This window comes from Manis pentadactyla, chromosome 10, assembly GCF_030020395.1.
Source record: "Manis pentadactyla isolate mManPen7 chromosome 10, mManPen7.hap1, whole genome shotgun sequence".
NCBI classification, from domain to species: domain Eukaryota; kingdom Metazoa; phylum Chordata; class Mammalia; order Pholidota; family Manidae; genus Manis; species Manis pentadactyla.
This window is the reverse complement of record NC_080028.1, coordinates 7,153,416-7,165,751: the sequence shown is the minus strand read 5'-3', so window position 1 is coordinate 7,165,751 and position 12,336 is coordinate 7,153,416. Positions and strand designations below refer to the sequence as shown.

General features: G+C 52.4%; 1 protein-coding gene across 1 annotated transcript in view; it reads left to right on the top strand.

Annotated features, from left to right (window-relative positions):
- Window positions 1–12,336, top strand: part of ACO2 (aconitase 2) — a 44,720-nt gene that overhangs the window by 27,420 nt on the left and 4,964 nt on the right. Inside the window, exons 4-11 of the mRNA XM_036931299.2 lie at window positions 3,129–3,221; window positions 6,373–6,531; window positions 6,769–6,919; window positions 8,309–8,413; window positions 9,326–9,417; window positions 10,514–10,619; window positions 11,775–11,932; window positions 12,137–12,210. Coding sequence (XP_036787194.2) covers window positions 3,129–3,221; window positions 6,373–6,531; window positions 6,769–6,919; window positions 8,309–8,413; window positions 9,326–9,417; window positions 10,514–10,619; window positions 11,775–11,932; window positions 12,137–12,210 — 938 coding nt within the window. The remainder of the gene's footprint in view (window positions 1–3,128; window positions 3,222–6,372; window positions 6,532–6,768; window positions 6,920–8,308; window positions 8,414–9,325; window positions 9,418–10,513; window positions 10,620–11,774; window positions 11,933–12,136; window positions 12,211–12,336) is intronic.

Here is a 12,336-nt window from a genome sequence, read left to right as displayed (position 1 = left end):
AAAATACCATTTGTTCATTGTGAAAATATAAGAAAATACAGAGAAAGCCTAAAAAAACAAAAATCATCCTTAATCTTACCACGTTAAAGGTATTTTTTTCCTGGTCATTTTTCTGTTATGTCAGACAAATGATGCAGATAGCAGGTTCTGATACATACTGCCAGTCACTCTGGAGACGGTAGTTTTAATTGCCCTTCCTGTCAGCGTCACGTGCTTGCTCGGGCTCTTGACTGATCCCTGAGGGCTCATCAGGAGGAAGGTGGACAGTGTTCCTATTTGTAAATTTGAGGTGGCCGACCCCGGACAGTCAGGCCCACCGCTGCACGTGGGCCTGGTTAGGGCTGGGCCCCCAGTCTCGGGTGCGCTGTCTTAGTGAATGGCCTCCTTTTGAGGCTCTTTTCTTTTGAGTTTTGCTTAATGAGGTAGAAGGGACTGTGTGCCCTCTGCAGAATTTTTTCTTTGAGCTCCCCACACCCTTCCTCATGGCACCAAATCCCTGTCCCTTCCCCCAGGCCCTGCTGGTGGCACCTTTGTGTGTGCTGCTCTTGGCAAGAGCAGATTTCTCCCAGCTCTGGACCTCCACCCTTTCTACCCCCTGTGGTGGGAGTAGATGCCCTCTTGGGGGGCCATTGGCAGGAGCTGAATGTTGGCAGGGCAGTGGCCAGCCGGGCACAGAGCGAGGCATGCCTTTGCAAATGCTCCAGCTCCCAGGATGAGCACAGCCCAAAGAGCCCCTCAGGCCCATGGGAAACTCTCAGGGCAGCTTTCCCATTCAAGCCCTTTCTTTTCACCCTGGCCCGCCTGTTGGTGTCCTGGTTGCACAGTGGGTCTTTTCCACTCAGCTGAAAGCCCAGCTTGCGGGCCAGTGGTTTCCATGTTAGCAGCAGTGGTGACAGTAACATTACAGGGGCTCCTGTGGTACCAGGATCTGAGCAGGGCCAGGAACTGGGTCCTCTCCAGCCTTGGGGATGACTGCCCAGAACAGGGCCACTGCCTTCAGGGACTGGCCCTCACTTTATGGATTCAGAATCCACTTCTGGAGGCGACACTCACAGAATCATAGGATTTCAGAGCTTATTCCCTCATTTATTGAACAAGTGTTTATTGATCATTAGTTCTGTGCCAGGCTGTGTGCTAGATGCTGGGGATTTAGGCTGAACAAGACAGAACCCCTGCCTTCACAGTTCTTAGAGTCTAGTAGGGAGTAGGCAGCTAAACAGTTACACAAGTAGGTACTTGCCCATTTGTAAATACATTACAAAGGGAAAGCATAGGACTCTGAATTATAAGAAAGACGTTTAATTTAGACTAGGGTAAGGAACAGCCTCTTTGAAGTTGTGACATGTAAGCTGAGATGTGAGCAGGTAAATTGATGTTAACTGAACAGAACGGCATATATAAAATCCCTGAGGCAAGATGCATGTGAAATTAGAAGGGAGCTCCTGTGGCTGGAGTTCTGTGTGTGAGAGTGTGGTATGAGGAGGGCAGGGGCAAGTACAGGCAGGGCCTTGAGGGCTGTGGGCACCATCCTAGGGGGTCATTGAAGGTTTAAGCAGGGGGGGATAAGGTCAGATTTACATATATTTGGAAGGGTCCCTCTGGTTAGGGTCCAGAGAGTCCGAGTGACTTGTCCACACAGCCGGAGAGGGTCGAAGCTGAGTTCAGGCCACGTCTCTGCTGCACCGCCCCGGTGTGCCCCACTGCCTCTTCTCTCACCTGAACAGACATACATGCACCCAGACATGGTCACCTGCCTCCTACTCTTGGAACCAATTATAAGTGACTGATTTGTAAATGAAAAAGCCCATGTGTTAATTATTAATTAGGAAGAGACTTCTCTGAGGGAACCTCACGGGCCCTCAGAAGGATGTGCAGTTGGTCTAGAGTTTAAAAGAAGTGGCTTAAGGCTGTGATTTGGGCTCAGGTGTTTAGGGTGGGTTGTATGGTCCTGAGCATGTTTTATTGAGGACCCTGGGAGTTGCCAGAGTTCCTCCTCTGCCTTAGAGCCTGGCTTTCCCCTGTCCAGAGGCTTAGCAAGCCTCCTTTCCTCCTCCATCCTTTGGGACTCTGCAGTCCACCATGGTCATATCCCTTTTATCACAGGACTGTCCGGGGACATGCCATATCTTCCAGATAAACCCTGTGCTGGGAAGCCACCTCTACCTACTGAGGAAACTACTTTTGAATTACATGCAGAATGGGAATAGCCCATCCCATTGTTTTGTTGAAACCCATATTTCAGAATATGGTGTCTTTGACAGTCTTTCATTTGGGGCCCATCAAACATATTCAGGTATTGAGCACCTGTGACATGCCAGGCACTGGCCTAGGTGTTCTGAGATGTAATCTTATGTCATCCTCCCTTTAAGGGAGCTACCTTTATTTTATTACAGGAATGTAGTTTCAGGTGCTGTGGTTGGACAGGCTGGGTTTCAAACCCTGACTCCTCTGTTTATCTCTGGGGTGTCAGGCAAGTTACTTCGCCTCTGAGACTCTTTTTGCATCTGTAAAATGGGCTTAATGACAATACCTTCCCTCCCTCATGGGATGGGTTGTAAGGATGTTTAGCATAGTGGGCATTCAACAAATATCAGCCAGGGTTGCTGACATTGCCTCAGAAGAGGCGTCTGAGGATTGGCTGGAGAATCAACACCCCACGTGAGCCACAATGGGACCAGGATGTTCACTCGACCCTACTGCTTCCCTCTGACAACCCCCTCCCCTAACACCGTGTCCCAGTTAGCCCATCCTGCTGTGGCATGCCCCTCACTCCTGGCCCTGGCTGAGGACTTGAGTGTCAGAGAGGACCTTTGGAGATGATGTAACCCAATTCCTTCACAAAGAAGGAAAATGAGACCCAGGGCAGGGGAGGCACTTGTTCTGGACGCACTCCCTGGCCAGGTGTCACAGAACTGAGGCTCTGTCTCTGCTTCCTTGTCTTTCTTCCCTGGCTAGCCAGCTGAGACCATGGGCCAGCACCCTTTTGGAATTATTTGCAGAAGGCCCCCAGGAGAGCCTGTCTTCACAGAGTCTTAGGGAGGGTGGAGGGCAGGAGGGGAGCATGAGCGAGGGTCATTCCAGATGCATACTGTGTTTCTAATGCTCTGGTTATTGATTTGTCTCAACAGGACATAAACCAGGAAGTGTATAATTTTCTGGCAACTGCAGGTGCCAAATATGGCGTGGGCTTCTGGAGGCCTGGCTCTGGAATCATTCACCAGGTAAAGCAGGGCTTGGCGTGCCTTTCTCCGGGGAAGGGTCTAGGCTGCCCTTAGGGAACCAGAGAGCACCACCAGGCCTGTGGGAGCAAGGGCCTGAAGGCTCAGGAGGGCAGTGGGGGAATTGTTTGACATCTCAGGCAAACCTCTGCCTCCTCCTCCTCTTCCATTTTTAAGTTAACTTTCAGTAAGTCAAGATACATATTCTCACTCTCCAAGTAAGAAATTGAAATGGTCCCTCGTGACTGCTCAAGGTAATCAGCATTTTAAGTTTGACAATTCTTTTTTCCACACCACCTTCTAAGCATTATATTATTGTACGATTTTTTTTGTCTTGCTTTTTTCTACAAGTGTTAGACCTCGTTGCATGGAGAGCTAGCATGTGACAAGTACTGTGTGCCGGGCACTAACCTGGCACTTTGCAGGTGCTAACTACCTCAGTGTTTACCGTGACCCCATGAGGTAGATGGTTTGGTTGTCCACACCTTACAGAGGAGGAAACTGAGGCACAGAGAAGTTAACCTGCTTGCCCAGGGACACTCAACTGGCTGATCGTGGAGCCTGGATTTGCATCCAGGCAGGGCTCCCCTCACATGGGGAGTGCCTCCCCACTCCGTGCACATGGCACTCCTTGGGGTCTTCCCGGCCTTACTGTGGTGTATTCTGTGAGATGTAGGAACCGTAGGTCCTGTGTCCACGTGAGCCAGTGGTAGTTCTTCTGGGGTCCCCCTAAGGATGGATTTTATATTGGTAGGTGATTTTGTGTCTGAATGCAAGAGTGTATGTGTGTGTGTGTGTTTCTGGGGAGATAGGTGCTTAGCTTTCCATCATGGCGACTGCTGGGGTCACTGACCTGGCTTATGGGGTGTACGTTCCTTTGCGTGTCCATTTGCCACCGTTTTGTGTGTATGAAAACCTGCCTCTCTGCACCTTCCAAGGTGACCCTTCCCCCACCTCCTCCATCCTGGGCCTCGCTTCCCAGCCTCCTTCAAGAGGAGCTGAGTCAGGCTGTAATGTGAGCCTCATGGGCTCCGAGCACTGCTCCACTCTGAAACCGGAGCCCACGGATCACTGCTCTGCCCTTTCAAACCATCACTCTTGCCAGGAAGGGGCTGCCCGGGAATGGCAAGTCACATTAGTCTGCAGGGGCCAGGAGGCCTTTCTTAGCGGCAGGACTAGGAGTCAGATGGGCCCAGCCTTGGCTTTTCATCATGAAGGGCACCCCAGTCCAAGTGTCCCCCATTCCACCTCAGTACAAGTGCCCAGGGCTTTTTGGAAGCTCCTGAGCCAAAGTTTTGGGCTACAAGTGATAGCAGCCCATACCTGCCACTGGCCAACAGCTAACTGTACTGCCTGGCAGGTCCTTCCTCCACCACATCTCCACTTCTGATTGCCCAGGGAAGCCCCCAGCACTCCCCTGTGCCTAGCCTTAGGGCTCCCTTGTGGGACCCCTTCATAATGTGACCCTAGTGTATGCCAAGTACTCTCCCTGTTGGATCATGTACTCTGTGGGGACAGGGACTATGGCTTATTAATTCCTCTCTAGCTCTGGGCCAAGGGCGAGGTCAGTACAGAATAAGACCGTCATGTACATGTTGTGTGGATGGAGGGCTGAATTTCCAGCTTTATGTTCTAGATGTTAGTCTGGCCTAAAACACTCTTCTCCCCAACCCTCACCCCCATCCACCTAACCGTGTCCAGCTGACCTCGGAGGTCACCGTCAACAGCCAGCTTCGTTGTGACGCTTTCTTCAGTCCTTGGGTCTGCACCAAACTTTCCCTCCTGGATGTGGACCACACTGAATTCTGTGTGTCTGGCCTTCATGGATCAGATTTTTACAGCCTAAAGATGAAATAGTAAATCTTAGCGCATGACTGAGGTAGGGAGGTCAGAAAAACGAGAGTTCCACAGCGTCTTGTCCAGCCGTTGTCTGTTAGGATCTCCTCTGTGCTGGCCTTTCTCTCTGCCAGCTGCCATCCTCCTGGGGAAAGACCCAGCTCTTCTCACTTTCTGTGCTCCTGAAAGGCAAGATCCTTCATACCTTGTCAAGTATGCTGGGCAGATACGTAGCCTGAGGCAGAGGCCCTGGGGTTTCTGTGGTATTCCAGGAGCCCGCCCACCACTGTCAGTCCTGACAGTCCGTAGAGCCTTCACATCTCTGATCGCATCTGCCCTTCCAGCATCTGTGTATTTGTGTGTGTGCATGTGCACACTGCAGAAAAATAAATAAAAATAATGCCTCTCTGGGCACAATTATAGCTTAATATACGCAATCTCCTTGGGTCATTGTAATGATCCATTAAGGTCAGCACTGTTGGCAGCTACTTTTTATGTACTTGTATCCAATGACAGTGAAGAAATCAAGGCTTGGAGAGGTGGAGTGACTTGCCCAAGTCCCAGACCCAGGGCCTTGCCAGTAAGCATCCTGCAGCCCTCAGGTGCCCGGATGGTGGGCAGGGCCACACGGGGGTAGCTGACCAGAACCTCCATCAAAGGTTTTTGGGGGAATGTTCACGGTCAGTGCCTTGCCAGCTAGGAGGAGGCCTCAGTGAAGGGGGCACTGTGGAACAGGAAAGGTGACGAGGCGGGGCGAGCTGTCATCTTCCTTGAGCAAGTCACTTCAGTTCTCAGCACCACCTTCAGGCTGCCGGGATTGGGGAGGCATTGCCTGCAATTCTTTTCAACTCAGCAGCAGAGCAGCTCATGGTGGCACTCCCGTTGGGCCCCCAGTGCTTCCTTGTGGAGCCTCAAGCCAGGTCCTGACAGAGTTGTGTGCCCTGATGAGAGGCAGATGGGCACAGTCAGCACCCTGGCCGGTCCACCACGTGCAGCAGGCACACCGTTCGGCAGCCACACTCATCATAGGACTCCTCCTCGTATCCCAGGTCATCAGGTTCTCACCGCAGAGCTGGGTCAGGACGGTGTCGGTATTCCTTTCTTTGTTACACGTGAGGAAACTGAGGTGCAGGGTCGCAGTGTGGGAGCCGTTCCTGAGCCCAGGCCTCTTGTCTCCTAGTCCCTGACTCCTCCTGGTCCGGCCCTGAAGGAGTACCTGGGGAGGCCCCAGTGTCAGCAGGGGGCAGTTTTGCTGACCCCTTTTGGGCCCTACCTTCATTCTCTGCTTTTAAATATAAGATCTTGGATTCTTTTTCAGATCATTCTGGAAAACTATGCATACCCTGGGGTTCTTCTGATTGGCACCGATTCCCATACCCCCAATGGTGGGGGCCTGGGAGGCATCTGCATTGGAGTTGGGGGAGCTGATGCAGTGGACGTCATGGCTGGGATCCCCTGGGAGCTGAAGTGCCCCAAGGTGAGGGAACAAAGGGCTCGTTCTGGGGTGGCTGCAGAGGAGCAGTTGGTGGGGATGAACGGACACTGTGAGACCCAGAAGGGATGAGGGAACGGATCAGACTCAAGTGTCTTTAGAAGGGAGCAGGGATAAAGAGGCAGAAGTGGGAATTCCAGCAGATAGATTCCTTGCCTTCCTGGTTGGAACACAGTACACGGCACACGTGGCCCGTAATCGCTGTCTTGCCCACCTGCTCAGGTGATTGGTGTGAAGCTGACGGGCTCGCTCTCCGGTTGGACCTCCCCCAAGGATGTGATCCTGAAGGTGGCTGGTATCCTCACAGTGAAAGGTGGCACAGGAGCTATTGTGGAGTACCACGGGCCTGGTGTCGACTCCATCTCCTGCACTGGTGAGGGAGGCGCCACATGATGTGGCCTCAGCCTGCACTGGGCTTGGTGGGGTCTGGGGTTGAGCCACAGAAGCAGTGAATGGCCTCCCCCCTGAGAATTGGACCAGTTAGTTTAGGGACTTGGGATGGACACTTAGAGGTAGAAGGGAGGTTGTCTAGTCTAGGTCCTTCATTAAACGGGCGGAGCCTGAGGCCCATCAGGCAGGGCAGGGACTTCCCTGTGGCTATGCAGAGTCAGGGGCCGAGCTAGCTCCTGCTGCTGGGCGCTGGCCGTGGCCCTGGGCCGCCTTGGGTGATCCAGGAGTCCCACAGAGGACAGAGGTGGTGTTGGGAATGGGGAACCAACCAGGGCTTCATTCTGAAGCAGCTGCATTCCTATGTCTTCCCTTGGCTGGAGTTGGAGCCTCCCTCATTTCCCTTGGGATAGTGATTATCACCTGTTAGACTCCAGGACCAGGAAGGAGCTGGCCCCTTCTGCTCCTCACTCGCGGTGGCCCCAACACCTGGGCCCTCAGAAATCCAGAGGGACTTGTAACAAGCCTTAGAGATGGTCCAGCCCGTACGTTCCCAGGTGCCTGCCTCAGCCCCACGGAGCTGCTTGTCAGCTGGCTTTTGATCCCCTCCAGTGATGGAGGGTAGAGGGGCTCATTCCTACAGGTAGCCTTACCACTGTTGACAGCTCAGTTAGGAAGTTAGTAACAGGCCCCAGACCTGTGTCATAGCAACCCCATGAGGCCAGTGTCCTCCCAGCAGTCAGGCCACCAGTAAGCCACACCAGTTCTGTGCAAGGTGTGTGGCCCAGAAGGTGGACATCATTCTAGTCTTATTGCTTGAAAACCTGAGAGCCAGAAACGTTTCCACAGAGCACCATGGTGTGGCTGAAAGAATACAGGCCTGGACAGCACATAGGTGGACCTAGACCTGAATGTCAGCACCTCCGTTTACTTACGGCTTGACCGTGGACCTCTCTGAGCCAGTTCCCTCACTTGCAAAATGGACACAGCACTGGCTGGGCCATCTTGCCAGGTCAGTCTTTAGTACATGGTGGCCATCTAGTCTGCTAATAAGCAGGAGAGCCAGGCCCAGAGCTAGAACTTGGCTTATAGGGGCTGAATCTCGTATTCTCTTCATTCTACTCAGCGAAGTAGCTAGGCCACTTCAGGAGCTAGGACACTCTGAGCTCTGGTCCCCATGGCCTCTTTTCACTGGCCCTGGCTTTAACCCTTGGCCTGCAGGGACAAGTCTGCTCTCTGCCATTAGACGGTCCCATGAGCTTGGGAAGAAAAAATGCCAGCTCCCCTGGCATGAAGATGTGTGTGCACGTCTAGTAGGTGTGTGGGACCCATGCCCAGCTGCTCAGCCAGCCTCACAGGCTCTGTTTCTCTACAGGCATGGCAACAATCTGCAATATGGGTGCAGAAATTGGGGCCACCACTTCAGTGTTCCCTTACAACCACAGGATGAAGAAATACCTGAACAAGACAGGCCGAGAGGGTGAGCTGGCAGGGGCGGGGTGGTGGGGGCAGAAAGGTCATGTTACGTGGAGACCCCTGAACTACCTTTCCCTGTAGGGAAGGGGTCCTTAACCTTGTGTTGTTTCAGACTGGCTTCTGAGGACCAGAGAGGTCCCTAAAGGTGTAAAGTCATGTGTGTGCTGTTGCTCCCAAGTAGCTCATCTGTAGGTCTCATCAGCTTTTCAGAGGGCCTGGCATCTATGTTTGAGACATTACTGCCTCTGGATTGGAATTTAGTTTCACCTGAATTTAGTCTGAGTACTGGTTCTTCCTGGCCTGGTCCGTTGTCCCCCCTACAGGACGCTCCGGAAATGACACTGATCTGCTTGTTTTAATTCCTGCCCTAGCAGGGGGAGGAGTAGAAACCTGTGGAACAAGAACCGTGTTCCCAGCCTCTCTCAAAACTCCCCTGAGGTCTGGCTTGGCTTCCCTGAAGCCTAGAGGAGGAACTAGGGCCTGCGGGAGGGCTCTGGAGCTTAGAAGGAAGTGAGCAAGGGTGATGGGTGGAGCCAGAGGCAAGGGTTGGCTTGTCCGTTTGCTTCCAAGCTCTGAGCAGAGTCCTACCTGGAAGGCCCTCCTTTTCATTATCAAGTAAATTCTTCAAAACTCAGTACTTCTCATCTCCAGGAAGCCTTCCCTGACTGAACCTCACTCAGTTGGTTCTTCTGTGTCGCACTGTCACTTCCGGCTCACTGATAACTCCTTCATTAGATTTCGAGCCTGAGGGGAGGGACAGTATCCTGTGCTGTGTGCGCTGCTCCTTTGTTTGCCTGGTCAGTGCCCAGGGCCTGGTTTGGCAGGTGCCAGGGTAACTGGCTCAAATGGATGCATGGGTGGTTTCTTACCAGTTTCTGTTTCACATGCTTCACTCTCCCTCCCTTGTTGATTTCAGCCATTGCTAAACTAGCCGATGAATTCAAGGATCACTTGGTACCTGACCCTGGCTGCCGTTATGACCAAGTGATTGAAATTAACCTCAACGAGGTAAGGAAGGAATCTGGTCCAAGGGATTTCTGAGGTTGAGGCACTCAGGCTCCATCTGTGGACTCCTAGTGGGCCCGGGGGAAGGCCAGGGCAGGCCTCTGCCTGCACCAGGCAGGGCTCATGGGTCTTCGGTTCCCATGCCCCTGCTGATTGCTGTCTGAATCAGGCTGCAGTGGAGTGGGTGAGGGGGCAGGGGGAATGTATGGCCAGGGGGGAACAGGGGTGGCTGGCTGGTGATTAAGAAATTGGCTCAGTTTGCCCCCGTGTCAGCTTTACTAGAAGCCAAGATTTTGCCCTGAAGTTTGCTTTGTCATCAGAGTTCAGAGGGCAAGACCTGAGCCTCCCAGGCCTGAGGGGGGTTTGGCACCCTGAGACCCGCAGCCCAGAGTGAGCATGCGGAGGGCCAGGGGAAGGGCAGGCCGGAGGGCCAGAAGCAGCAGAGAGAGTGGCCACGGGCCTCGGCCCTGAAGCCAGCCTGCATGCTTCCGAATCCCGGCTGCCTCTCACGGCTGTGACTTGGGGCAGGTCACTCAACTTCTGTGGACCTCACTTCACCACGTGTAAAAAACCGGAGGTGGTTGTGGGAACTGAACGAGCTAATTCACAGAACGATTGCTAACTTTCATTGAGGGCTTACTGTATGCCTGGCACTTTGCAAAAAACTTCTCATTTATTGGTAGGTGTTACCACATGCATTTGTATCTGGCTTTAAGTCCATTTTGTCATAAGGTTCCAGAAGCACCATAGTGTGGGAGAGAATGGACTTCACATGTGATTCATCCCACGTCCCGCCATCTCCTTAGTTACATGACCTTATGCAAGGCACATCGGCTCCATCTGCAGAGTGGGGCTAATACCAGCCTCGCAGGGTTGGCGAGGTCTTGGGAGCTGGTGGGTTGCACAGGGCGCACTGCTCAGGTGTTTCCTGGGGTGAGTGTGAGTCATAAAAACAGTAGTTAGCCTCCTAGTTGGCCTCCCGGGTCCTGTGTAAGGAGTTGGTGAGTGTGAGCCAGGTAACCTCAGAAGAATGGAGGCCATCCACACTGCAAGATTTGTTCTCCTCACTCTGGTGCTCCTTGTGTCTTTCTCTCTTCAGTTGAAGCCTCACATCAATGGGCCCTTCACCCCTGACCTGGCTCACCCTGTGGCGGAAGTAGGCACTGTGGCAGAGAAGGAGGGATGGCCTGTGGACATCCGAGTGGGTGAGCACCCTCTAGCCTGTCAGCGTAACAGGCTGTAGGGCCGGTGGGTGTGCCCAGGGCTATAGACAATTGCTTGTGCTTACCCTGGGGTACCTCCTAAAGGTACCAGGCACTTTCTGAAATAGTCTGTTTTTTCTTCAGTTACTTCTTCTTGGTATAGAAGAAATATGTGCTTACTGTAGAGAATATGGACAAACAAGATTATTTTAAAACACCTCTAATCTGTCTCTTTGAGGCAGATACTGTTTCTATGTATGTGCACATGTTGATGTGTATTTTTCTGTTTTTCACACTTTCCTCATACCAACTGTGATGGCTGATGTCACTTCACATGCTTTACACATATGGACAGCTGCATGTCAGTGTCACTGGCACCTGCTGCTGGTACCGTGTACCACGGCTGAAGCGTTGACCCTGGAGCCAGCTGGCCTGGGTCTCAATCTGGCCCTGCCACTTCACAGCTGGGTGACCCTAAGCAGGTTACTTTACCTCCCAGTGCCCCAGTTCCTATCTGTAAAATGGGGGTGACTGTGTTTACCTATTAGAGTTGTTGGGAGGAGAGATGAGTATGTGAAAAGACCTTGCCACGGTGTCTGGCATAAAGTAGTGCTATATGATATGTTCACCTGTATTAGTGGAAATTTAAAAATCTTTGGTTTAATAATTAGAAATAAGTCATTGAATTGATAAAAGAGACTGTCTTGATATCTATACACAATGTGATATCATCTGGTCTTTACTGAACTCTTGAATAACTAATAGACTTAAAAAAAAAAACTCTTTCTTCCCCTGATTGTAAAGCAATTACAAATGCCAGCAAGTATAAAAGAAGCAAACTACCATCTTCTGGAAGTCCTTATCTGCACTGGTCCCCTTTAATAAGTGAGCCCGCTGATGTGCATACACACGCACAGTGATAGACGGATCATACTACCACCTTGTGTTCAGGGTCCTGTCCAGTGGCTACATTATCTTCCCTTAAATAGCTGGGTCATGAGTAGCCTGGTGGACAGTTAGGTTGTTTCCAACTTGTCTCTGTTAAGAACAGCCTCTGGTCCAGCATAGTTGGTGAACTCTCAACCAGGTCTGGATAGTTCGAGGTCAGGTGGAGACCTCTGGTCCTGACCCCTGGCCCCACCACCCACAATGCACCAGGTCTGATCGGCAGCTGTACCAACTCCAGCTATGAGGACATGGGGCGCTCAGCAGCTGTGGCCAAGCAGGCACTGGCCCATGGACTCAAGTGCAAATCCCAGTTCACCATCACACCAGGCTCTGAGCAGATCCGCGCCACCATTGAGCGGGATGGCTATGTGAGTGCCCCCGTGTCCCTGGCCGCCTCCACCCACTGCTGAGTAATGTGGCTTCAGGGAGGGATAAGGCACAGCCTTGTCAGCAGGGGCTGGTACAGCTTCCCATACCTGGCCCAGGATTCCTGCTCTTTGTCACTCAAGCTGCTGAATTACCCCTTCCCTTCAGCCTCTGACAATTCTGTCCTTCTCTACCCACACCCCCAGGCACAGATCCTGAGAGATGTGGGTGGCATCGTCCTGGCCAACGCCTGTGGCCCCTGCATTGGTCAGTGGGACAGGTGAGAGGCACATCTAATATAAGACAGCCCCTTGTGTGTCCTGGGGTACAGAGCCCCAGATGTTGAGGGTGACACTGGGGTGGAGAAAGATTCAACCCAAGGCCTGTAGCTCCAGGGACTGTTGGA